This window comes from Cygnus atratus, chromosome 1 (genome assembly GCF_013377495.2).
Source record: "Cygnus atratus isolate AKBS03 ecotype Queensland, Australia chromosome 1, CAtr_DNAZoo_HiC_assembly, whole genome shotgun sequence".
Taxonomy (NCBI): Eukaryota; Metazoa; Chordata; class Aves; order Anseriformes; family Anatidae; genus Cygnus; species Cygnus atratus.
Window position 1 is genome coordinate 43,327,896 of NC_066362.1, and position 25,188 is coordinate 43,353,083.

The 25,188-nt window shown below is 53.6% G+C and overlaps 5 protein-coding genes across 5 annotated transcripts; 3 read left to right on the top strand and 2 right to left on the bottom strand.

Moving 5' to 3' along the window:
• The first annotated feature begins 27 nt into the window (after positions 1–27).
• WBP2NL (WBP2 N-terminal like) lies at positions 28–8,092 on the top strand. The gene is made up of 8 exons (XM_035544361.2): positions 28–171; positions 2,043–2,151; positions 2,679–2,814; positions 3,276–3,368; positions 4,139–4,420; positions 4,661–4,789; positions 5,163–5,239; positions 6,111–8,092. Exons 1-8 carry the CDS (start codon positions 113–115, stop codon positions 6,156–6,158), a joined length of 933 nt encoding a protein of 310 aa, XP_035400254.1. The 5' UTR covers positions 28–112; the 3' UTR covers positions 6,159–8,092.
• Positions 8,093–8,769: 677 nt separating this feature from the next.
• Positions 8,770–13,107, bottom strand: NAGA (alpha-N-acetylgalactosaminidase). The gene is made up of 8 exons (XM_035544360.2): positions 12,887–13,107; positions 12,463–12,637; positions 12,181–12,358; positions 11,828–11,922; positions 11,250–11,411; positions 10,821–11,018; positions 10,429–10,572; positions 8,770–10,284 (listed from the first exon to the last, which is right to left on the bottom strand). The coding sequence occupies exons 1-8, from the start codon at positions 13,075–13,077 to the stop codon at positions 10,102–10,104; spliced, it is 1,326 nt and encodes a 441-aa protein (XP_035400253.1). The 5' UTR covers positions 13,078–13,107; the 3' UTR covers positions 8,770–10,101.
• A 76-nt stretch (positions 13,108–13,183) lies between these two features.
• PHETA2 (PH domain containing endocytic trafficking adaptor 2) lies at positions 13,184–19,292 on the top strand. Its single transcript, XM_035544362.2, has 2 exons — positions 13,184–13,293; positions 13,839–19,292. Exon 2 carries the CDS (start codon positions 14,340–14,342, stop codon positions 15,114–15,116), a length of 777 nt encoding a protein of 258 aa, XP_035400255.1. The 5' UTR covers positions 13,184–13,293; positions 13,839–14,339; the 3' UTR covers positions 15,117–19,292.
• A 160-nt stretch (positions 19,293–19,452) lies between these two features.
• SMDT1 (single-pass membrane protein with aspartate rich tail 1) lies at positions 19,453–21,005 on the top strand. The gene is made up of 3 exons (XM_035544260.2): positions 19,453–19,638; positions 19,744–19,884; positions 20,720–21,005. Exons 1-2 carry the CDS (start codon positions 19,504–19,506, stop codon positions 19,879–19,881), a joined length of 273 nt encoding a protein of 90 aa, XP_035400153.1. The 5' UTR covers positions 19,453–19,503; the 3' UTR covers positions 19,882–19,884; positions 20,720–21,005.
• Positions 21,006–22,934: 1,929 nt separating this feature from the next.
• Positions 22,935–24,414, bottom strand: NDUFA6 (NADH:ubiquinone oxidoreductase subunit A6). Its single transcript, XM_035544258.2, has 3 exons — positions 24,228–24,414; positions 23,982–24,097; positions 22,935–23,125 (listed from the first exon to the last, which is right to left on the bottom strand). The coding sequence occupies exons 1-3, from the start codon at positions 24,346–24,348 to the stop codon at positions 22,994–22,996; spliced, it is 369 nt and encodes a 122-aa protein (XP_035400151.1). The 5' UTR covers positions 24,349–24,414; the 3' UTR covers positions 22,935–22,993.
• Between the last annotated feature and the right edge of the window lie 774 nt (positions 24,415–25,188).

A 25,188-nucleotide genomic window follows, 5' to 3' on the forward strand; every position in this document is an offset into this window, starting at 1 on the left:
GGTCCCGGTCCCCCGATCCCCGGGGACAAGCGCCGCGGAGCCCCGGCCCGCTGTGACGTCACGCGGGGCGGGCAGGGCCGTGACGTCACGGGGGCGGAGGCGGCGGGGCAAGATGGCGCTGAACAGGAACCACTCCAAGGAGGGGGGCGTCGTGGTGCCCGGCGGCGAGAGGTACCGGGCCGGGCCGGGGGGGCTCCGGGCCGTCTGTAGGGTCTGGGGGGTGCCCTGGGGGCGGCGGAGGCGTCGCTTGGCCTCGCGGGAGGCTTCGTGCGGAGGGCGAGGCCCGAGCGCCTCGCGCCTCTCCCACGTCCCGGGGTGTGCCCGTGGAGCCCCCGGTGGGATCCGTGAAGCGACCGACCGGGGAAGTCCTGGAGACGTCCCGCAGACCAGGAGGCACGGCGAAGCGCCTCGTGTTGGCGTGGGGTAGGAAAACCACGCTCCACATCACGCCGCCTTCACGAGTGACCGCGGTCTGGGCCCCGCACGCGCTCCCAGGCGTGTTTTTGGCTGGTTTAGTGAGGTGCCGGCCGTGCCACCGCGTCGCGGGGGGCACAGACCCGCTCGGCGGCACGGCCCCGGCCCCGGCGGAGGCCCTGCTGTTTGCCACAGCCCGGCCGCTCACGTAGGCAGGTGTCGGAGTGACCACGCAGACGCTGCTCCTAATGAGGCAACCCAACGTGAAATTCTGGTGCGTGATGCAGTTAAGGAGGTGCGCTGGTGAGACTCGGAGCGTTGAGGAGTTGGCTTTATGTAGCTTGGGAGAAATACTCCCCCTTTCCCTCTTGGAAATACGAAGAGCTCTGCCTTGCTGTCCGTCTGTCCCCCCAGCCAGTGCGAGAATCTGCATCTAGCTAAACTCTGAAGTAACATCCCAGCAGACTTTGTCAGGACGTTTTTTTCCCATGATTAAAGCTAGACTTTGCTAGTCTTCCTTCTTGGACATCTGAATGTTTCAGGTACGCCTGTACTGCCACATATTCTCTTCCCTAATGACCACACAATGTGAAATCACAGGGCTCTTGGGTGTTTTCCCATACCCTGACCCTGCCAATTTGCAGTTTCCTGACCTGATCCGATTTCTGGGATAGGCTGATCAGAACATGTCACAGTAACTTTAGATCCAGCCTCTTCTGGCTTGTGTTGAGTCACTGTGTGTTTTTTTTTTGTTTTCTGTGCTCCTGAACCAAAAAACGCTTCCAATTTTTCTGCTGTTGAAACACATTACAAGCTTGTCACATCCAAGGCTCTTTTGTTTATTCTGGAACTTTTCTTACCAGGTGGTATGTTTAGGGTCCACCACCTAGATTCAGTGACACTCTTTCTCAAGATGATTGTTTTCCTGAAAATATATTTGATCTTTTTTCAGGCACCTCCATACCCCTAGTGTTTGCGGGTCCCATCTGACCTTTCCCCTCTGGCATTATTAGCAGAGTTTGCTGATGTTCCCGTAAATATCCAACAATAATAACCTTATTGCTGATGTCCATGGCTCCTCGTTTGGTTCCTTAGCACGGTGCTCTTCATCACAAATATTTGCTTAAATCATGTGAAGTAGGGCCAGGGGTCAGGGTACTGTGAAGCAACATCCTCAGTTTGCGCAGCGGGTGTGGCGGTGCAGCAGTTCTGCTTTCCCTTCTGGTGGCCGGTCCTGGATGTAAACATGGATGTGGTGAAAGGCTTGCTCTGAGGTCATTCCTTGACTTCAAGCTCATGGTTTCAGCTCATCCCTTCTGTGCCCTAATCTCTGGGCTGAGGCTCTTGCCAAGCAGAGAGAGCAATTCCTTCAGCCTGATGGTTTTGGAGGCAGTTTCTCTTCCTGTCTTTTAAAGTTCCTCTTTGTGAAGGAGGACAGGGGTTGTCAAAGGTGAGAGAAGGAATTCTTCCGCTCTGGGTAAATCATCCCTGTGTGTCCAAAAGGAAAACTGGAGGGCCTGCTTTAGAATCTAGTATTTTGGGATAACATTCAGGGACTGCGTGATGGGTGTCTGTGTGTCAGAGCTGTCACTGAGGCTCTCTCCAATTAGTCTGATTTCCTCCTGCAGTGTTCTCAAACAGTGCAAAGATGTGGAGCTCTCCTTCAGCGACGTGACAGGCAAGCCTGAAGCCTTCAAAGGCACCAAGAAGGGGATGTTGTATCTCACCCCTTACAGGGTAAGTCTGATGTGAACAGGGCTCCCCTTTTCTCCAGGGACTGTAGACAAGAAACGTAGCTGGTAACAGGAGAAGTGATTTTTGTTACGAGAGGAATCACTGGGGGTACTAGGTAGGAGAAAGGCTAGTGGAAATAGGACAGTTCTTGCCTGTGTCACAGTCCTGGATGCCTACAAAGGAACGTACAAACCTGGAAATCGCTATGTGGAGAATATGTTACGTACATCAGTAGATATTATTCTCTTTGAAAACTGTCATGGCTGATCCTTAAAAAATAGAACAATAGAACTGTAACTGTCTGTGTGTGCTTTAAGCAGTATGCTCTTTTGGAACATGCGTGCCTCAGGTGAGTTAGCCATGCCGTCAGATCTGTTTGGGATTCCATCTCATGAAGGCTGTGAAACAACACAACACGTACTGATAATAGGGCTTAAATTATCCTCTTTTTGGATGCTACTACACCCAGAACTCCATAACCACGCTGTATCTGATTAACTAACTCAGAAATGTTCCTTCCTGTCTTGCAGATGATCTTCGTGTCAAAGGGCAAGGATCCTATGCTGTCCTTCATGATGCCATTTTATTTGGTGAAGGAGTGCTCTGTTGAGCAGCCTGTTTTCTCTGCCAATTACATCAAAGGACAGATCCACGCCGAGGCAGGAGGTACGTGCCCGTGCTTTGTAGACTGAAATCTTCCCGAGTGTCACAGGTCTTTTTCTCTTCTGCTAAACATCGAATAGTGCTTACATGCACAGGGGACGGGTGGACAGTGTAGCTACGGCAGCGTAGTTTGCTTGTCCAGACTAAGGTAACTCAGGTCTTCTGAACTTTAACTTCAGTGTTACTGTCTGCCCCCAAACCTAGTAACTGGCTTCTGCAGGATGACTTTTCTTTAAGCCTGTAGCTTCCGTCTTGCTCTGCGTGTCGTGTTTACTTGGTTTCTGCTTGTGCTTGTTTTCCCGTCCTTGACCTGGAAGGCTGGGCAAGAGACCAAGTTCCCAGTCACCGATACTGATAGAATTAGCAGCTGCTTTTTTGCTAATTGTTTTTGCTAAACTGTTTTGCCGTCTTGACGGCTACTGAGGAGGTTAATGGTCTGTTTCAATTCTAACGCTCTCTCCTAGGTGGCTGGGAAGGACAGGGGACATTTAAACTGACTTTTAACAGCGGAGGAGCCATTGAATTTGGACAGCTGATGTTCAAAGCTGCCTCTAGCGGTAAGGGATCTTCAGGCTGCAGTTCCCCCACGGCTGGCTGAGCCAGTTAGAGAGTGGTGCTCTTTTTGAAGTGTGTGGGCTGGGGGGCACCCTACACATCTTCCATAACAATGTATTTTTCCTTTTCTAGGGGATGTTTTGTTTTTCCTTCCAATCCTTTTTCTTTATTTCATCTTATTGCTTTTTTAGTAATATTCTGGAGTTTGTGCCTCTGGGGTGGCATACCTTTTTCTATGGCACTTGATTTGCCCTAGGGAAGAAAATTTGAAGTATACGGTGGTGAAAAATTGATCCATGTACCTAACGTCAACTCAGTTCTCTAATCATGGAGTGAAAGGGGGCAAATTAACATCTCCACATTTGGAGAGGGGTAAAATAAATTTAGAAATAATAATATTAATTTCTATTTAAAGCTTTCAAAAGGAAAAAAAGTGTACATTCTGTTCTGATACCAAGGTTTGAAAAAAAGCACCGTACTGACCCTTATTTAGAACAGCCCTCTCTTCCAGCTGTGAGAGCTCTGTGCTTGAGCCGTTGGCTGATAGCTGGTGTTTTTGCAGCTGGTTTCCTTTAGCTCCCTGTGAGCTTGCAGTGAGGAGGCTGCACCTAAATGCTTTCCAAACCCAGTACTATGCCAGGACCGTGTGCTGAGCATCTCTAGAACGTAGGTGATGGGAAATGGGGCTGCATGAATAGGACTTTTTCCTTTTTATTCTATACATTCAGTTATAACAAAAGGACATCTGGCTTACTAGATGTGTGCTCTTTAGCTTCCAGCGGAGTTCCTCTCCAGACGCCTGGCTATGGATATACACCTGTGCCAGGGGGGTATGCGCCTGCCCCGCCTGCTCCGGGTGGCTACGCGCCTGCTCCGGGTGGCTACGCGCCTGCTCCAGGGGGCTACGCGCCTGCTCCAGGGGGTTACACACCTGCACCAGGGGGCTACGCTCCTCCTCCACCCCCAAACGGCCCGTACCCTTATGCACCACCTCCAGCGCACGCCTACGGACCTGCGCCGCAGCCCATGGGGTATCCGTACGCCCAGACTCCAGGTATGGAAGCTGCGTGAGGAGGAGCGGTGGGGCGTTTTGCTGTTAGTTGTAAGGAAGCGTTAATGCAACAGTGAGGGTTACTGGAGCTTTGTCTCCACCGAGATTCTTGTCCTTACAAAATCTGTCCTGTGCTCTTGACCACAGCTGTGTGTCTCTGGTTGCTGCAGGGCCTGGGAGCTTGTTATCCCTCTCTACCATTGCCCCAGTCTAAAGCATCCATCTGGTGCCATCTCTCTGCAGGTATTTACCCACCACTCCCCAACATGAACCCCCCGTACGTGGCACCTCCTCCCCCCTACTCTGGGCCATCTCCTGCAGGACCCTCAGCCCCACCACCTCCCGCAGCCTGGGCGGACCCAGGGGTGCCAGGTAAATAGGGCTGGGGGCCTGCCAGGCTCTGGTGCAACAGGGCGCTTGGGGGTTTGGACTGCGGGTGACGCTGGGGGCATGGCTGGTGTGGGGAAGCTGTTGCTGCAGGAGCTCAAAGCCTTCTTGATCTGTTTGAGATAACGGGGCTGGCGAGGCACTCGGTTCCGCGCTGTGCAGCTCGTGGTCAGCACTAGCCAGTTGGCAGCCGTCGTGAATTGCTCTGAATTCAGTCAGCCTGCCGCGGTTGGTGCTGGCTCTTGGGATGTGTGTCGACTCCTCCAAAGAGCTACAGCTGGGCGAGAGGGCTGTGGTGGCTGCATGAGGCATGTGAGATGGGCATGACCTATGCTTGCTCCTTCTCTTTCCTTTCTAGGCAGCAGTAAGGCCATGGAAGCCGCTTCCAGTGCGTACTACAACCCTGCCAACCCACACAGTGTCTACATGCCCATGGTAAGCACCGTGCCTGTGGTCTGTGTGCGCCTGCTTCCTCTTCTGTCACTGATACAGACAGGAGTTGGCTTTCCTAGTAAAGTCTGGAGTGCTTCTGTGCATTTGAAAATGCACAGAAAACATGCACCCTCCTGGGAGGAGGCGTGGATGATAGCGCCAATCCTTGATCAAGAAAGAAAGAGGAGGGCATTAAGATTAATCCAGCCGAATCTCAGTATTCATCTCACTCTTACACGTACAAAAGACTTGCATGTGCCCAGAGAATACAGAGCTCTCTGCTTCTGTACTGGGTGGGAGTGAGGAGAGAGAGAGAGGAGCAGGTCGCTTAAGGATGCGAGTAGTTGGGTTTCATTCCTTGCGCTTTTTCCTGGGCTACCTGGCGGTGGGGAGGTCTGTCACGGTGCAGTCAGTGGCAGCCGGTAGGTGGGCCGTAGCCTGCGTCTGGTGGGTGACAGCCGGTCTGCCTGCGCCCTCGGCTGCCTCGCACGGCTCCCTCGTGGGCTGGAGACTGACGGAGCCGTGAAGCTGGCCCTCAGCCCGGGGGCTTGCTGCCTGCTGGGTCGGACTCTGAGCATCAGCAGAGACAAAGGGGTTTAAAACAGTGCTGTGCATTCCTTGCAACAGACCATTTGCTACCTGTTTTTGAGGGGGCCTTCACTGGAAATGTTACAGGAGGGAGCTTATATCCTGGAGCATAACTGATACCGGAGAGGGACGATGCAGTGCAATAACCGCTTAAAAAACAGCGCTCGGCTCTGGCTGTAGCTTGCTGAAGAGCAGTAATTTCTTGTAAGCCAAGCCCGAGAACTCCCGGGAAGAGCTCTTCATTAAAGCAAAGCAGGGTTGTTGACTCTACTGTACCTCCTTCCAGGATCAGCCACCTCCTTACGCACCTCCTGAGGACAAGAAGAACAACTAACAGAAGGAACTGCAGCCGGCCTCCCACGCTCTCTCTCCCTGAGGACGATTTGGCTGTTACTACCCACCCGGTTAGCGCATCTCTAGGTCTCTTTGTGTATATACAGTGTAAGTAGTGCTGGGCAGCTGAGCGCCTGCCCTCTTAAACATTAAGTCAGTGGCAATACAAGGCAGAACAACGGCACTTTTCCTGCTTCTTTGCTTTATCTCACGGGGTTGAAGCACTAACCTTTTGCTCTGCCTTTGGCATGAGGAGAGAGATGGACTTTTTAAACCAGTAGACCACATCACTGAGAGTAAAATACGAAGGCTCTGGCATTTTGGAGTAAAACTACATGGAATGCCAAACTTTTAACTTCTTCTGAAGCACCGCCAAAGAAGAAAGGTATAGAAAGCCATGAAGTTTCTCACATAGACTCTTGGGTAGCCCAGAAAGGTGTTAAAATTCCTTATACCGTGGCACAGCTCAGTGTGAGGTGGGACTCTGGAAATCCTGTGTCATGCTGGGAGCACTTTTTGAGTCCTGGACTAACAGTCGCAGGGTGATCCCGAGATCATCCTGATCCTGAAACGCATCCTGAGAGACACTGAAGCATTTGGTGGTGTAAGTGGGAAGAGGATGGGCCCCAGCGTGGTGAGGCCAAACCCATCAGCTCAGCACAAGCTCTGGGATGGAGCATCCTAGTGCACTCCTGGTAGCAAGAGGAGTTTCTGGGCACAGACATACCTGCTTTGGAAGCAGCAGGTCCTCTGCTAGCATTTCACCATCTCCTTTCCCGTTTAACCCAAATCCTTGCAAAATAGGGTGGTAAGTGGAGGTGCTGAGGTGCTGCACTCACCGGTGTCTGTGGAGAGCCAGCACTGCCTGGTGTCTCCTCCTCAGGTGTGAGACGCTTCTTTGTAGTGACTGGATCTCTGAAGACACAGTGTGTTTGCTGGCAGGTCTCTGATGTGCAGCGACGCCAGGCTGCACGTAGTCAGTTTTCAGATGCTGATGGCAGAGGAGCTGTGAGAAGTGTAACTGGAAGCAAACAGTGACTCCATAAAATCAGCCTGCCTTTTAGACGTTGAAGAGAAAAGCAAACAAAGGTGTGCCGCAGAGCAGCGAGCCGAGATCGGCAGGCGTGCGAATCCTTCTACAGTCTTCCTTCTGTTTGCCCTCCCAGAAGCAGGTCCCGTATCTGTGCAGTGATCCTGTGTCACAGAGCTGTTCTTCACGCCTAATGGAGTCGAGCTGAGCAGGAGGCTGCTTGCCTCGGAGCAAAATACGTTACATTAGGAAGATAACCTGGCACTGGCCTTGTCAGGAGACAGGTCCTGCAGCCCTGGCTCCCTCTGCTGAGCAAGCTTGTGTCACCGTGCTGGGGAAAAGTGGCCTTTGTCTCTTCCTCGGGCTGTTACAGCCAAGACAGGTGTGCCCACATCCACGCAGCATCAAGGGCAGGTGCTGCAGTACTGGAATCTGGTTGCTCAGGGGTGCGGTGCCCGCTCCGCTGGGAGCTGCGGCCTCTGGTGTGGTGTTACTGACGCTCAGCTCTCTTGCAGAGGATGTGGCTGCTCAGTCACAACCTTTCCTCCTTCCTTAGGACGTAGTGCCATTAAACCTGCTCTGACGGGAACCTCTCTAGGCTGGTGGAGACCCTCGTGATCTTTACGTATGGGGTGATTGTACTTCTTTTCTACAGCCTTCCTACCTTCACAGTGAAGGGGAAGGGGTGTTTTCCCTCTCTACCTGGGTGCCAGGGCTCTCCTGTGAGTCAGGCCTGTGTGACTTATCTGTTTGAATTCCTAAAGCAGCCCTGCATGGGGGGAAGTAAATTTCCTTATCTAAAAACACCTTTAGAGATGTTCTAATGACTCTGTATTTAAAAGAAAAAGAAAAAAAAGTTTGTAACTTTTGAATTGCACTTTAATACAGAAGTGTTGATACCTGGAGCTGCCTGTTCAGTGGTGTGTGTGTGTGTTGTGTTGCCCTTCATCATGCCTGCCTGTTGCACAGAGGACTGGAACAAACCACTGCTGCTGTTCTCAGGTGGGCTGCGGGCTGGTCCTCCCCTTGCACTGCTGCGTGGCAAAGGTGGGGCTGGATTCAAGTAATTGAGAAAGGGGGAAAGAAGTGCTGACTTCAGCTCATTATCTCTTTCCCTGTGGCATTGCTCTTGTCCAGATCTCCAGAACTGGCACATAATTGTGGCTCAGGGCAGGCACAGCACTGCCTTCAGCAGGGCCAGTGTCACCGCCCTACTACTCCCTAACGTGGTATTCTTCGTGGCTCTCCTGTGTGTGTTTACTGCCTGGGGAAAGGCTTATCTTTAAGAGAATCTCTTACCTTGCTGGTTGGCTTGTAATTTTTTTTTCCTAGTAAAGGAAAAATAAACACATGGTAAAGGAAAATGGCACCTGATTGTGGACTGTAACATCTGGGTTTCTTGTGCCAAGGAAAGCCGCTGCCTTGCTGAGCACAGTGCAGCTACTGGAAAAGCCAGTTTCCCTCTGCATCAGCCCCGTCCAGCAGGAAGCCACTTCCTTCTTGCTGTAGTTCTTCCTGTTCTGAGGAACTGACCCTAAACTCCTACATTAACCAAGGGGCTGAATAAATGCGAAACACAGTCTGCGACCTGCTTCCCTTTTATTTCAGCGAAATTATCGAAATCACAAAAAACAAAGCCGGCTCCTGTACAGAATGAAATAGACTTGTTTCTTTTTAGTACTGCAAAGCATTGTGTCCAGTATCTTGCTGCTACACAACAAGAAGACTCTGTGAGAGGCTAGAATCAGCCCTGTGGTCCTGCAAGGAGAGGGCTCCCAGCCCTTATTTGTTTCTGAATAGAAAGGGGAAGCTCCTTTTCTGGCCAACTCAAGACGGGGTAGCTCCCTACTCTGAGGTTTAATCTTGCATCGGTTTCCTGGGGCTGCCTGTACCCTGACGGGGTGAGCTTGCCTTGTCGAGTGCTGCACCCCTCCCTGGGGCTGTGGGGGAGGCCACGGCTCACCTGAGCTGCTGCTGTAGGATGCGTGGGGCAGGCACGGTTGGGGGCTGCAGCATTTGTCCCACCGCTCACTCCGAGCCCCTTCTGGTTTATTTGTGCGGGCTCCTCCTCATAGTGGAGCGGTGCGGGAAGCTGCCCTTGGGAGGAGGAGGAGCCTTTCCCTGAGAAATGCTGGAGTGTTCAGCCTGGCAGAGGAACATCCTACAGGAACAAGATGCGACTTGCAGTTTGGCGGCACCTGTGACCACCTCCCAGAGTCAGGAGCCCACCGAAGACGAGCATCAGCACTTTCCAGACAGCACTCGCACGCAGCACGCCACAGCTCTGCAGTTCTTGCTGTCATACCACAGCACGACAGCTGGGGTTGTGCGTGGGCAACTTGTGGTTGTGCTCTGCTGTAACCTGACCCCAAAGCGGCTTCAACGCAGTGCTGACACATTTTGTTTGGGGTTCTTTTTCTTAGCAGGCACGCTAGGCCGTAGCAGTGCTATCTCCGGGATCCTGGTAGCAGAAGCAAAGCCAGCACAGCAGGGAGCTGCCCCGTCCTCTCTGCAGGACCATCCTGGCCCCAGGAGCTCTCACAGAGGGTTCCTGGGGATAAGGGTGCAGCCCTGTTGACTGCCCCTTTATTCTAAGCCAAGCTGATTATAGCAAAGGAAAGAAGGTGGCTACGTCTGGTCCCTGAGGCCACAGGGGATCCTCTTCTTCCACAGGAGGATCTCAGACTGCTTTGCAATCACAGAGGAATCACACTCTGCATGCCCTCAGGAGGAAGTCACAAGAACTCCTGCTTTGCATAGATTGAGTAGAAATCATCAGGTGACACCGGAGGAGCGGCCAGTACCCGGCCCTGCCATTTGCACCAGCAGAAGGCACTTGTGCAGCAAAGAGACGGGCCCCAGGGGCTCACAGATCGCCCCGGCACTGGCCCACATCCCCACCGGCTGTTCCCCCTCAGAGGAGGAGCGGCCGGGCACCCCCGTGGGGGGCTTGCTGCTGGTCAAAGCGCCAGGGCTGCTCCCGCAGCGCCGTGGGGTAGAGGTACCACATCACCACCCCCGAGGGGTTAACGACCACCGTGAAGTTGTCTCCCGCCTTCAGGCCGCTGGTGGTCTTCCCACTGTACACGTCTTGCACCTGGGAGAGACAGGGGGTCGCTGCCAGGGTATCACCGACCTTCACCGTGGTGTCCCAATTTCCATGCCCAGACCACCGCGGGCATCAAAAGGAGGGGGAAGCTGGAAGGAGGGGGTGCAGGCGCAGTGTGAAAGCGGAGCTCACCTCATACACAGCCTTCTCCGGGAAGCTGAGCTTGGCCAGGCTGGTGGTGTAGCGGTAGGGCATGTCCGTCCTCCGGCTGAAGAAGACGAGGGCGCTGGCGGCCCGGGAGAGCGGGCGCAGGAACACCTCGATACGGGATTTCTCCTAGGGGTGGGGATGGGTGGGTGAGGCAGAGCCGCCAGGGCCAGCCCTGGCCCTCCCTTTGTGGGGAAGGAGCAGGGGAAAAGAGACTTGTCTTACCCCTCTCTGGTCTCGGGGAATAAGAACGTTTTTGGCTTGCAGTGAACTCAAGGAAAAAAGCTCACGGTTCTCTGCCTCCCTCGTTACTGCCTCCCACCCGGTGCTGCTCGCTTGCTCTCTGTTCTCCCAAACACGTACGCCTTCCCCCTAACCTTGATGATCCTGCGCCCCTGGATTCCCAGGGGGTCCTGGTTGATCTGGATCATCAGGCGGTTCTGCAGGATCTCCTTGGCGCTCGGGGCGATGGTGCGGAGGTCGGTGGACATGAGGAGCGGAGCTGCCATGATGGTCCACAAGGCCATTTGGGAGCGCGACTGCTCGTAGCTGAGGCCGAAGTTCCCGATGATGAGCTGAGGGGAGAGGGGACAAAGAGGGTGGAGGCAGAAAAGGGTTAGGAGCTTGTCTGCGTGTGTCCCACCTGGTGACGCCGCAGCCCGCTAGGTGGGAGCAAGCATGGGAAACCTCGCGTGTGCTACCGCTTCCCTTGAGCCAGGACACCCTTTGCTTCATCACTATTTCACCCTCAGGCTGTGCCAGGGAAGGGCAAGGACACTCGAGGGGTGACGGGTTCATTGCAGTACCATGTCCGGGTCGTTCCAGTGGCCGGGGCCAGCTGCTGGCTGCAGCACGTCCTGGTTTGCGAAGAACCAGTCCACGATGGAAAGCACGCTATCCCACGAGTCCTGGATGTCGCCGTAGTTGCGCCACAGGTTGCAAATCGTGGCCAGGAGGGTGTAGTTCACCTGGAGGGGAGCGTGGGAGTCAAAAGGGAAAATATATAAATTAATAATGCTCTGAAGTCTCAATAGACATTACAAGGAGGATTGATCATACACTGAGGAGGAGCAGAAGTCCCATTTCAAGCATTTAAACCAGACAGGACCAGTCTTAGCACGACAGGCTTTCAGGATTGACCCCACGTGGGCTGAGCAGGGTGGAGAAGCCATGTCCCACGGCCTTCTTCCCCCAAACTCCCATCACCGAGCCGTGTCGGGAACCCCAAACGTCCGGAGAGGCCTGGCAGGAGGCCATGCCCCCTCCTAGGACTTTACAGCCTTGTCCTACCAGGGGCAGAGCAGTAAGGGGTGCAGAACATGGGCACAGAGTCAGAGCTCCCCCGTGGCACAGGGGAGCCAACGACAGGCAGGACAACCCTCACCTTGGGCGGGAGCCCCCCCTGATATGCTGGCCAGCTGCAGGAGTAGATGATGGGGCGGCCTGTGGCATTCAAGGCCCTCGTCATTTCTGGGTAGCCTTCGGGAGAGAAGCAGCAGACTGGTGAAGGAGATGGATGGCAGCAACCTGCACGGCTTCCCGCGTTGCACTGGCTCTAGGGCTCCCCCAAAACCTCCTCTTTGCCCAAGAGGTGCTTTTGCCCTGTGGCTGCGGTGCACACAGCCAGAAGAAGAGATGTGAGGGAGGAACCGAAGCCGGCCAGCTGTCCATCAGATGGATGGCCACCCCGACTGAAGCCGTGAAAGGACAAACGCTGGCCAAAGAGGCAGCCTTTACCCTTCGCCTGCTCCTCGCCTGATGAGTAGCACCCGTCCAGCTTCAGCATGTCCACACCCCACTCCGCAAAGGTCTGCGCGTCCTGCTCCACGCGGTCCAGCGTGGTGCCCGGGTAGCCCCCGCAGGTGAGGGTACCCAGGTCCCCGTAGATGCCCAGCTTCAAGCCTTGGGCATGGACCTGTGAGAAGAGGAGGGCTGCAAGGAGGGGACGAGGGGTCCCGAGGTGCCTCCCGAGGACGGAGCCCCCACCACGACGGGACAGGGACAGGGGGGATCACTCACGTAGTCGGCCAGGGCCTTAATGCCCCGGGGGAACCTCTCGGGGTCGGGGACCAGCCGCCCCTCCGCGTCCCGCTGCTTTGCAGACCAGCAGTCGTCGATGTTGACGTACTCGTAGCCCAGCTCCCGCCAGCCGTCCTCCGCCAGCCGGTCGGCCATCTCGAAGAAGAGCATCTCGCTGCGGGCGGGCGGCGAGCTGAGCCCCTGCCGGTGCCCCGAGGGGACGGGCTGGGGCTCCGGGGGTCACCGCGCTGCGTCCCCCAAGGCTCGGGGCCCCTTTGTAACCTCACCCCCGGCCCAGGGGACACGATACCCGACGGTATCGCTTTGGGGACCCCCCAACCACACCAGCTGCCGCTGGGCCACCCTCACCGGGTCCGCCCTCCCGTCCCGTCCCGTCCCGTCCCCGGTGCCGGTGCCGGCTGACCTGATGCAGTGCCGGGGGTCGGCCCTGCAGTCCACGTTGCAGCGGAACCTCTCCCAGGCCAGCCAGCCCATGGGGGGGGTGCGGGCCAGCCCGTTGTCCAGCCCGCGGCCGGGCACCACCAGCACCACCACCACCACCAGCAGCCCCAGGAGCGCGGCCCGGGGCCGCCCGCCCGGCCCCGCCGCCCCCATCCCCGCTTTGGGCCCCCCCCGGAGCAGGGCAGCGCTGCGGGAGCCCCCCCCCGCCGCCCGGCCCCGCTCGCGTGGGGCCGCCCCCATCACCTGACCGCCCGCGCCCGCCTCCCGCACGGCTCGGCCCGGCCCGGCTCTCCCCGCCCCGAGCACAGCGCGGGGGGACCGCCCCGGCACCCTGCCGCCGAGCCGGGAGCCGAGCCGGGAGGGCCCGAGGTGAGCCGGGCCGAGCCGGGCCGGGCCGGGCCGTGCGGGGCCGTGCGGGGCGGAGCGGCGGGGCCGGGAGCGGGCGCTGCCGGAGGGGCAGGGGCCGGGCGGTGGTGGGACAGCGCTGCCCGAGGGGGAGGGAGTCCCTGGGGGGGGGGGCTGGGGGTTGTCGTCCACCAGAAACCGCGTAAAAGTGCTTCCGTGAAAGCTCTTAACTCTTTTCTTTTTTTTTTTTTTTTTTATTTCAACTAACACCAAAGCAAACCCACGGGAGCTAAAAAGCAAAACCAAAACACGTTCTTGTGGGGCTGAGCTGTGCTCGTGTCCCAGCGGAGAACACCTCCTCGTCAGCGTCTGCTGGTGTGAGAGCTCCTCAGCTGGATGCGGCTCAGCGTTTGGCTGAAGCCCATCCAAGTGTCCTGGGTTTTGCTGCCTTTCAGAGCCTCCCACCCGCTGCTCACACACTGCCCTGACTTTTTGTGGTACGAGCGATTTAGATCCTTGCTGTTTCAGCTCAAAGCTGTTTGTGACTCCCTCTCCTTTCCTCCGACCAGGGATGGGGCTCGGCGTGGTGGAGCTTCAGAGGCGCTCATCGGGGAAGCGAACGCCCGGAGGAAGACGACAAGGAGCTGCAGTCTGACCCACGCGGCCAGCATGGCTTAACCGGACGGAGTGGGGGCAGGCTGGGCGATGGCGACGCTGGGGGAAGGCCGGTGGGGCCGCCTCGTCCTCAGCATAGACATGGGTGCTCAAACGGAGGTCCCAGAGATCTTGGGTCTGAAATCGCCCTCTTTATCCTGTCCTACAACAGAGGAGAGAGCAACATGAGTGCCTCACATGGGCACATTTCTTCAGTTTGCTCCATAAAAAACCTGCAAAGTAGGTCAGTGGCGGAGTAAGAAACAAAGCAGCAGCACTGACATCTCTGGAGGAGGCAGGTGGGGCTCTGGTGACTGTCCCCGCAGTTGCCGGTCCTGCTGGGTTAGCTGCCACCGCACCGCGCTGAGCCGGCCTCTTCCCCCTCTGCTCCCCCGTTCCGGGGCGGCCGCGGGGCGATGAAGCTGAACGAGCGGAGCGTGGCCCACTACGCCACCTGCGACTCGCCCACCGACCACGCCGGCTTCCTGCGCAAGCGCGTGGAGCGCCACCACCACCATGCCCACCACGGCACCTCCTACCAGCGCCGCTGGTTCGTCCTCAAGGGCAACCTCCTCTTCTACTTCGAGGAGCGGGACAGCCGGGAGCCCGTGGGGCTGGTGGTGCTGGAGGGCTGCACCGTGGAGCTCTGCGAGGCCGCCGAGGAGTTCGCCTTCGCCATCCGCTTCGACGACGCCGGCGCCAAGGCCTACGTGCTGGTGGCCGACGGGCAGGCTGCCATGGAGGCATGGGTGAAGGCGCTGTCGCGGGCCAGCTTCGACTACATGCGGCTGGTGGTGCGGGAGCTGGAGAAGCAGCTGGAGGAGGCCTGCACGAGCTTGGCCGCTTGTCGCAAGTCTCCGCGGAGGTCCTCGGGCAGGAAGCGGCACCTCTCCAACCCCGCCTTGCTGCCCGTCCAGGAGAAGCCTGCCGTCCTGGAGAACGGGTACTCCACGTGGGGCAGCGGCCCTGACCGCGACGGGGGGCACTTGAAGCCCCCGCCTCTGCCTCCGCGCCGGCGCTCGGCTGCCGGCAGCACCGCGGGGTCCCCAGCAGCCGGCCTCTCGCCCTCCTTGCAGGAGAGCCCGGTGTCGCCGGAGACGGCCTGCTTCGCCAAGCTGCACCACTGGTACGGGCAGGAGATCGCGGCGCTGAGACGGGAGTGGCAGGAGAGGCAGAAGAGGGGACACCCGTGACCTGGGAATGTGGAATGCAACGTGCCGGCTGGTTTCTGGCAGAGCAGAGCAAGGGATGCTGCCTGCCCCCTTCCCTCACCGGCAACCGGTGTGTGGCACGTGGCTGCCTGCGTGCTGCCTGGCCATCCGGGAGGGATGTGTGTCTTCCCCAGGCCTCGCCTGGCGTTTCCTCCGTAGCAGCGAGCCTCATGCTCTTTCCACTGAAACAGGCGGGCTCAGTGCCTTGCCATCCTGGTGTGGCAGATGCAGCGTTTTGTTTTCCACCTCTCCTTCGCCAGTTGCTTTGGTTTTGTTTCTCAGCGTGGAGATTTGCACAGGTCACCAGTTATTATTGTCTGTGGTATTGAAGCCCACTGAAACCCATCTGCCTTCGCTTTTTGGCTGCAGATAAGACTGGACTCTTACAAAATGCCTCCGATGGGCCGCTTTGTGCCTCCTTGGTCACGCGCAGGCCTTACGAGGACGCGTCTGAGATGCCATGGCTTCGGCTGGCCCAGGAGCCATGGCTCACCTCGACGGGTGCTCGCTTTGGCCTGGCGGAGCGGCTGGCACGAGCTGCATTTCCTGGGGCTTCTGGCTGTGCGGCAGCGTCAGGCCTGGGCAGGTGGGACCCCATGGTGGGATTGTGAGTGGTCACAGAGCTTCCTCTGACCCTGATGAGCAGCTTCCCCAGCAGGGTGGGGAGTGGGCCTGTGTACCAAGCCACAGCAGAGCTGTATTCACAAACATCGTTGTTGTTTTTTTAAGTTTTCATCTGCCCCAGCAGCTCCTCCCTTCTATGTCCCTCAGGGTGCCCTCTGGTGTGTGTTTCACAAGCTTGTATCTGCTTCCTGGGGCACCCAATCTCGTCATCGAGGCTTATGGGGACAGCAGAAGGAAACATGGAGCTTGATCTGAAGCTTGATCTGAAGCAACAGAGAGGATCAGGAGCTCATTGTGTCCGAGTTGGGCTCTGACTACCTAGTGGTAGTCAAGCCTATTTGTTTCTCTGGGTCAAGTCTTCCCTGTTACAAAACAGGAATGCTACAGGCTGTTTGTCTTCCCCAGGGGTGAATTTATCAGCCTCTGCACCGACTGTAGAAAGTGCCATATAGGGCTCTGCTTGCTAGTCAGATGCTGGAGACAGAGTCCAGAGCTACGCTTGTGCAAGGCCTTTTTTGATGTTGTGCCTCTGCCAGGTGCTCCGGGGAGCTGGGCAGAGCCATGTAGCTGGAGAATAGGAAGGACATCAGCAGGCTCTGGAGGAGTGGGGTCAAGGACAGGGGCTGGCTGCAGGAGGCCCAGAGGTGCAGGAGTGAGTTACCAGTCACTCCCTGGCCCTGTGTGTCAGCAGCGTTTGGACATGCCTTGCTAGTGTAAAAGCCATATCCTACCAAAGCCAGACCCTGACCTACTGGGGCTTCCCTCCAGTTTTGTGTCAGCTTCACAGGGCTGATCGCAGGAGCACGTCCCATGTCATTATCCACTAGGTCAGAAGCCTTAACCAAAAGGCAGACAGTACAAGTACATGGTGCTGAGTCTAGCAGTCCAAGGACTAGGACACCCTGGAGAGGGTGTTTATAAATCTCCTCACTTGTCCTCTTGGCAAGGGCTGTTTTTCAAAGGAGAAGAATATATGAAACTATCTTGCCTTTCCCATGTTCTCTGAAAGTGTTAAACCTGTTTTTATTGCCCTGTTCCACAGCAGTCTTGCTAGGAAAACAGCGTGTTAGTCTGTTACAACTGGTGGGTACCCATTCACCTTTCTGGAGCTGAATGCACTCAGCCTAATACTTTGCAGTAGCCAGTAGAGATTGTCAGAGGCAGAAATCAAATGGCTTACGTTAACTTTCAGTGCCTTTGAAAATGTGTCTTTGGTAGTTTTGGATGACAAGCTTCCTGCCTCCTGCCTAGTTATGGTGTGCCGGGGTGTTAGCGTAAATGAGATCTTAGATCTGGCTTTGGACAGTGGGAGTGTGACCTTCACATACGAATGGTGCAATCCAACCCCCTCTAGTTCACGTCTGTATTTCTTCATAGTAGAGAACTTCAAGGTTGGTAGGAATTTGTTGTTGTTGTTTTACTTATTAAGTGAAAACAGTAAGGAGAAAGGAGGAGCAGGAGGGCCAGGAGTAGGTCTGTGTCCATCAGGAATGTTTGTGACTCCTGAATCCTGTGTGTGTGGCAGCAGCATCAGAGGCTGGCATTACCTGGTGCCTCTGCTTTCTGAGCGGGGGTATTTTGGGGCCAGGATCAGATTTGGTGAGCGCTCTCTTTCCCCCTCTCTCTCTCTTCCTATCCCCCCCCAATACAGAGAGAATATTCGTGATGTCTCAGACTTACGTAAGGAAGTTTGACGGTAAAGATTTAACTTCCAAAATAAATCAAAATGTGATGGGTGTTCCTACATGAGACCCAAGAATCAGGAGTGACTTAAAAGAGAAAATAAATTAACAAAGCCTGTCCTGTCAGAATTGGACCTGAAACAGTATCATTCATTTAAGAGCAATTTCACTTTTAAGAAGCTTAGTTTGTTTAAATAAGCTAGGATTGTGCTGGTAACGCTACTAAAGAGCTTATATTTAATGCTTTAATATGTCCCATTCAAATCACACAATTTCCACGCTACCTGGCTTTGCATTAGTACATACTCCAACTAAATCCTAAATCCCGCAAATGAGGAACTGTGCTCTCCTTTATGTCCAACTGCATTTTAAGTAATTTTATGGGGTTTTCTACAGCACTGAGAAGAAAATGGCAGAATCTTGCAAAATATTTGTGCTTGGCCCAACAGTCTATGCATGGGCATTGGTTAGGACTTGAAAGTGCTGTGTGACTTTTGATGCATATGGTCAGGGCTTCCTTTCAATCCCTGTCCAGCCCATTACATAGCAGGGCCTGCCCTTTCATGACTAAAAAAGAGCCATAATCGGAGCCATCCTCAAATTTGCATGCGTCTGCAGATTTTTTGGCTGCCCACCGCCACTCGCTTCATTAGGCAGGAAACACCTAGGCGCTCTGAGACATCAAACCAGCTCATCTGCGGGTCAGCTGTGCTGGCTGTGCCTTTGAAGCAGCCCCCAGGCAGAAGGTCGGGATTTCTGCTTCCTGAGATTGCACACTTACCTGGCTAATGGACCGTGCGCGCTCTGTATCTGCAGGCAGAGATCATTACAGGAAAAGGAGCGAGTTTTCGCTGCTCGCTAGCGCATTGTCCCCTGCAGCAAAATGAGACTGATTGCCACGCGCTGTTTTTCTCCAGTCTTTCAGGTCTGGGCTGCTTCACTTTCCACCTTCTTTCCTTATTATTTTTTAAAAATAGAAAGTGTCTGACCAGCACAAAACAGGATCCTTAGCAAAGGGGGACTGAATGTTTTAAAGCTAAATGGCTACTTTTCTTAAAGTACCGAAGGCAACATTTAAGAATTTTCCTTGGAATAATAATGCAAAAGTGATGAGAGAAAAATGCATGTATCTGAATGCTTGAATTTAAAAGAATTTGAAGACTGAAGGAAGTGAGGGAAATTGTGACAGCTTTTGTAAGCTTTGCCAGGAAGGGAACCCAAACCTGTTAAAACAGTTGATGAAATCCTTATACTTTTCTGTGGATGGGATTCCACATTCAGGCCTGTAATACATTGTTTTATTTACGCACATTTGTCTTTTTATGAAACGTCTGTTGTGATGTTTTCCACTTGATCTGAATCCACGTCCTAGCGATGAGTAACCTGAAGCGTCTACCACTGGCCGCCGCTTGCCATTTGGGACATTCGTGACTAAGAACGGACAAATGCTTTCCATTACAAGTTACCGCATTCATAGTTTAGGGCTTGGTCAGCCCCTGAGCTCAGCCCTCACTGCCTTCACGGAGAAACTTGAGAAATAAACCCCACTGAAACATGCTGGGATCTGCGCGAAGCTCCAGTTTCAGTGGCAACTTTGCACCCAGCGTACTTCAGGACCTGCACAAGTAACGACACTACAAGCAATTTGTGGAAACACTCCTGTCTTTTGAAGTGCTTATATTCCGAGTATATAACGTGTTCTTTTTCGGAGGCGAGTTTGCATGCGCCTTTTTTATTTTTATTTTTTTTTTATTTTTACATGCAGAACTTGTGTGTATTATGCATTTCAACACTGTAACCACTTGTATTTTACGCCGGCCAGCTGAATAAACCACTTCGCGTTTGTTTGTAAGCCGCCTGGCGCCGCCTCAGCCGCGAACCCCTGACGGGGCCGGGCCTCACCGGGGCCGGGCCCGCCCTCGTCCCGGCCGCTGTGGGACGGGCCCCGGGGCGGGGAGCGGGGCCGGGCCGCCGCCCTCCCGCATGCGCCGCTCCCCGGCGGCCCCGCAGCCTCGCGAGAGCCGCGGGCCGTGGGCGCAGCCCGGAGCGGGGCAGGAGGGACGATGGCGGCGGCGGGCGGGCGGCTCCTGGCGGCGGCCGCGGCCCGCTCGGGGCGGGCGGGCTGGGCCGGGCTGCTGGTGCCGTCCCGCGGCGCCACCGTCACCCGCAGCGGCGCCATCTTGCCCAAGCCCGTTAAGGTGAGGCGGCGGGGGGGGGGGGCGGCACGGGGGGCGGCGGCGGCCGCGGAGCGGGCCGGTAACGGCGGTCCTGTCTCGGTTCCTGTCTCGGTTGAACCCTCGCAGACCCCCTTCGGCCTCCTCCGGGTATTCAGCGTCGTGATCCCCTTCCTCTACGTCGGCACGCAGATCAGCAAGAACTTCGCGGCGCTGCTCGAGGAGCACGATATCTTTGTGCCGGAGGACGACGACGACGATGATTAAAGGGTATGTCATTATTGGCACCGGCGGTCTAATTAGTTGTGCTTCCTGCTTGGCTCGGTGCAGGGAGAGGCTCGGACGAGGAAATGCGTGTTTCTGAAGCAGTTCTGAAAGATGCAGCTGTGGTTGAAAGCAGGGACTCGTGCAGCTGTATTGCCTCTGGCTCTGAACTTCTCCGTTCTTTGATACTGGGGCAGGCCAGATTGGTATCTGAATGAGAAATCCCCACAACACACATTCTTTGGAGATAAACTGATGGTGCTTTAGATCTTGACGTTTGAATCAGAAGTAAACTAGTCAGTGAGGGATTATGTGGTCTACACTGCGGGCATAAAAGAGGGACATTGCTGCTGAAGTGCTGTTAATGGTCACCTGCTTGGAAGTCTGCTAACCCGTGACTTTTAAATAAGAATCACGTATTGTATGAAATTCTGATAGAGAAGTGAAAAAAACTTGAGAATTCCAGAACTCATTAGATCAAACTGTCATGTGGGTGCTGATCTCTGGAGTAGTTTGACCATTCAGACGAAGGAAGAGTGGAATAATTCACCTTTATCTACAGCACGCCACACTTTCTTCTGTTTGATATTATCCCATTTGGCTTGGCCTTGTGTAAAGATTTTAGTTTGTGTGTATTTCTTTATAGACTTCATCAGCGTTGTTTTATAGCTGTGTGTGCACTGTGCAGCTAAAATCAAAGAGTTAAAAGGTTGTGAAGATCGCAGTGGCCTGTTAGAAAGCCACTTTTTGTAGGCCCCCCACCTCGCGTGGTCTGGGGTTGTATGGACTGGAGCTTGGTACAATATATCTGAAAAGTAACGTGTTTTTATTCTATCTGCAGAACCATAACGGAAGAACAGAAGGGAGGAAGCCACTGTGAAAGAAATGCTTCCAACATTTGTCACCTGCATTTTGTCTTTCCTCAAGGGGACAGGGGGTACTGTATCCCCTTTGCCAGTCAATGTCCTGCACGTGTCGGTGTAAGAGAAATCTGTAGATCAGGAATGAAGGAAGCATTTGATGGGTTCTGCATCCTTGCACACACACACTCACCTCATAAAGGACTGCTTGGGATTCCTTTTATTAGCAATATAGGAAATAATTAAAGAACAAGAGATTGAGATGCATGACTTTGTTTCTGTGTTTTTTTTGTAGATTATTGCCTATGACGTAGTATTTCTGTCTTAACCTTTCTACCTTCCAAAGTCTGTTCTAGTGACAAGGTTCTTCTCATATTTTTTTTCCTTTTAGGAGTCTTTTCTGTAATTCAGTCCTAATCAATGGAACATAATAGGATCCTAAAAGAAGCAAGAGCCCCACAACACAGCCCCATTAAAAGAATGGAGTTCATATTGACAGTGGCACCGCAGTTCAAATAACGTTGACTTGAAACCTAGCACTGCGCAGGTATGCCTGATAGAGACTGTAGCATTAATTTCACCTGGCTGAGGATTAAATACAGTATTACCAGTGCACAGTAAATGTTACGTAGGTTTGGTAACGTACAAAGTTGAGATCATGAGTAGCAAACTACGGTGATGCTTTTCATAGCATTTCATGTGTGGACAGTGAAACTCTGAATGCTCTGGCTCCAAGTACTTGTAATGTGTAGATAGTTCATTATTCCTGTGTGAGTCCTGGTATGTTTATTTTCTTAACTACGTGTAAACTTCAGTGTCCCCCCTCTTTTCTTAGAAGTATTTGCTTTTGCAATTAAATCATCACATAATAGATTTACAAGGTCTTCTCTGCTGCTGCTATCTTCAGTCACATCAGACCAGTTGCATACCAACTTGACCTTGAAAGGTCAAAGTCAAATGATTATTTTATTAAAGCCGGACATATTATTGGGACGATGCTTTCTCGCGGTTTCTGGCCGCTATATCTGGCCTCCTCTCTTGACTGCCCACTTGTCCCTTCAGTATTCAAGTTAAAAGGCCAAGTTTCTTCTAATGTTACATTAGCACAGTACTTAGTTTAAGCAGCCACATTTGTGCACTCATTATTTGCTAGTACTCTTTGTTTGATCTTTAGCTCTCTAGCTTAGATGCTGACAGAAAGGGGAGCCCACAGTCTGTAACCCCACCAGCTGTGGCTGAAGGCAGCTGGCAGGGGCTTGAGTTACCCGGTATCTGAGCTGCCCCCCTTCCGCCAGCCTCAGTTCATCTCCCTTGGGAGCCAAACGCCTTTTCACTGCGTTATCCTACTGTCTCTTCTGGCTCCCTCCTGGCTGCATTTTTTCAGTCCAGCCCTAAGAAACACCTCACTGCTTAACAGTTCTCACGTGGGGATGAAGGCACCAGTATTTAGGCGAGGATGGAAGTTTGAGAGTTCTACAAGGATGCAGTGCTGATCACACATGGGAAAACTCCAGCACTGATTTAGCTGCTGAAAATGCATTCTGACTGGCAAAAGAACAAATTTTCCTTCCTCTTCTCAGTGGCAAACTAGTAATTCCTGACTCAGTTATCGAGGTGATGGTGGGACACTACCTCCTGCTAGGCATCACATGCTTTCATGGAGCTTCCCTGTTCCAGACAGCAGTACAAAAAAACATTTTTTCCAGGTAACTTAATTTTACAGCAGGGAAATGGACTCTACTGATCTCTTCATTGTACAAAGGGCTTTATTGGCCTATTGGATTTTAAGCCATTCTCTGCTACGACATACACAGAGAATAGTGTCAAAGTAAAAAACAAGGTCAACAAAGTCACGGCATGAAATTGTGAAATACACATGGGCCTCAAGCACAAAACCTCTGCGACTACAACAGCTTTTCTGAAGGCCCACTCTTGCCTGCTCTTTTTTCCAAGGAGCTCCCACCCACGTGCAGGGCTGCAGGCTGAGCAGACAGCTCCACAACCCAGTTGTGCTGTGGTTATTCAGCAGACACTCCAGGGCAAATGATGAGACAAACTCCACCCACCGAAAATACACACTGGCAAAAACTAGGTAATCACAGCTCTTCATAGAGATCATTAATGACTTGCGCACACGCTGGGTTCAGATTTAGTCATTAGGCATCTAGGCTGCTATACAATCTGTCTCTACAGATGTTTTCTGTTATACAGAACTTTATTTGTAATACAGGACAGGAAGACAGAGTCAGTCTGTCTCATGGATTGTGGCCTGCATAAAATTTGGACAGAAAGTCTTTAGGCTGTGGCGTTTCCGTCTCATGGAAATACCTCATGATGTGAGTCTTCTGCTTCCATACGTGAATGGTTTCTTGAAGATCCATTTTTCCCTGTGCATAGACAAAAGATATATAATAATGAGAATTATTATAATAATATTATAATAATGAGACTGCCTGGAAGCTTCACCCACTGTATTACTTTGGACTATGTTTGCAGATTTTTTCCTTTATTTAAAGACAACCTAGCTGCCTTGAAATGCAAGAAATACAACAGGTGAGCATGGCAGCTCTTGGCTGGAAGGTTTCTAACGCTTTAAAACTGCAAAGGTTAGTTACCCTTGCTCAGGCTTCTTTTGAATCCTTACCCTACTCTTGGCATGTTGATTAGTCCTTTGAACCAGACACACCTCAGGGATAAGACACAGCTAGATATGTTACCAAATCAGGATGTATTGCCACCTACACAGACCCAAAGTCAGCCTCCCACAAAGTACGGCCACTCCAGTGTTTGTTTCAGAATCAGTTAAGGAAAATACATCCCAATCTAACGAAGTACTGTAGGGACCAGAACTGTCATTTTTAAATGATAAAAAGATGCTGCTAGCTAGTTTCCCTTTGTTTGATTGCCACTTTCTAAAAGGAAATACAGGAGTGTTTACACCACTGTTTTGCTTACCATACACTTCCCCTTTTAAACACCTGCAAATTGGAAAAGTCCCTACACTGAGGGGCAGAAACACATACATATTCTAGCAATGCTGACTTATGAACATAACAATACTACCGCCCTGCATACTGACGGAGCTTCATCCCTTACCAACAGGTTTGCTGTAACGGATAAACCAATCCGGATTGCAAAGGGTAACGCCTCGTTAAAGCGAGCCAAGATAGAACTGCCCTTCTTTTCCACGCCGCTCGCCACCCGCTCCCTGCAGCCTCGGGGGCCGAGGCGCCCCGCCCGTACCTTAATCACCAGCATGTCTATCACCCGCGGGTCCGTAACGTGGGCGTTCTTCACGAACAGCTCCCGCACCTTATCCCGCGCCTGCTTCACCGTGATGTCCAGCTGGTACAGGTGCACTGGGGGGACACAACACGCTCACGGACACCGCCCGCGCCGCTCCCCCCACACCGCCCGCTGCGGGCCCGGGCCGCCCGGCACGACCTTGACCCGGAGCTGCCTCCTGCGGTGCCGGCGGCGCCCCCTCACCCGTGTTGGGCACCTCGCGGTACCAGGCCCGGTACAGCTCCCGCACGCGCCGCTTCGCCTCGCCCAGGTCCCGGCTGAAGATGGGCTTCACGGCCGCGGCCCCGCGGCCCGCCACCGCCATCTTGTCACCGCCGCCACCGGCACGGCTCGGAGCGCACCCGCCTCTCCATTGGCCGGCCGCGCTGCCGCTCCGCCCCCTGATTGGACGGCAGACGCGGGGGGGAGGGACAGCGGGGCGGGCCGCGCGTAATGGCGGCCGGGGCGGAGCTCGAGGGCGGCCCCTGAGGGAGGGCGGCCCCTGAGGGCGGGCCCGGCCGTGACGGCGGGGAGGGCGTGCGGGCTGCTGCGGGCTGAGGGAGGCGTTTCGGGTCGCTTTTATTCCCTTACGGGATCTTTAAATGGAAAACACTGACGTGCAGGTCCCGCTGAAGTTAAAATCTTAACGGTGGTATCGACAAAGAAGTTAAAATCTTAACGGTGGTATCGACAAACGTTCGTGTAAGTAAGCAGCCTTCACCGCTTCCAGAAATTACCGTCAGAAAAATAAATGCGTGCACACACATACGCTGTTTCTGAGTTGTTTTTTTTTTAGTTGTGATTATGCACAGAGGCTCCTTTATATTGGTTACTACCAGTCTGAACATCAAACCTTAATATTTTTAAGGATGAGTCTGAACATCAAACCTTAATCGTTTTGCAAACCTTGCGAAACAATTGGTCAGAAATATTGCAGGAAGAAAAAGAAAGCCAGCTCTGAAATCTACATCTAACTTTCAAGCAATGTAACTCCATGGCTTCGTGCCAAACCTGCCCGAGAACTGACTTTATGTAACGCTGAAGAAAAGCTGTTTCGAGGGGCTATTTAGATAGGAGATGGTAAACCTAAGCACCACAGTTCCTCTTGAAATAGATATGTCGGAATTTCTGCATTTCAGAAATTACCTGCTTCTGTGGCTGAGAC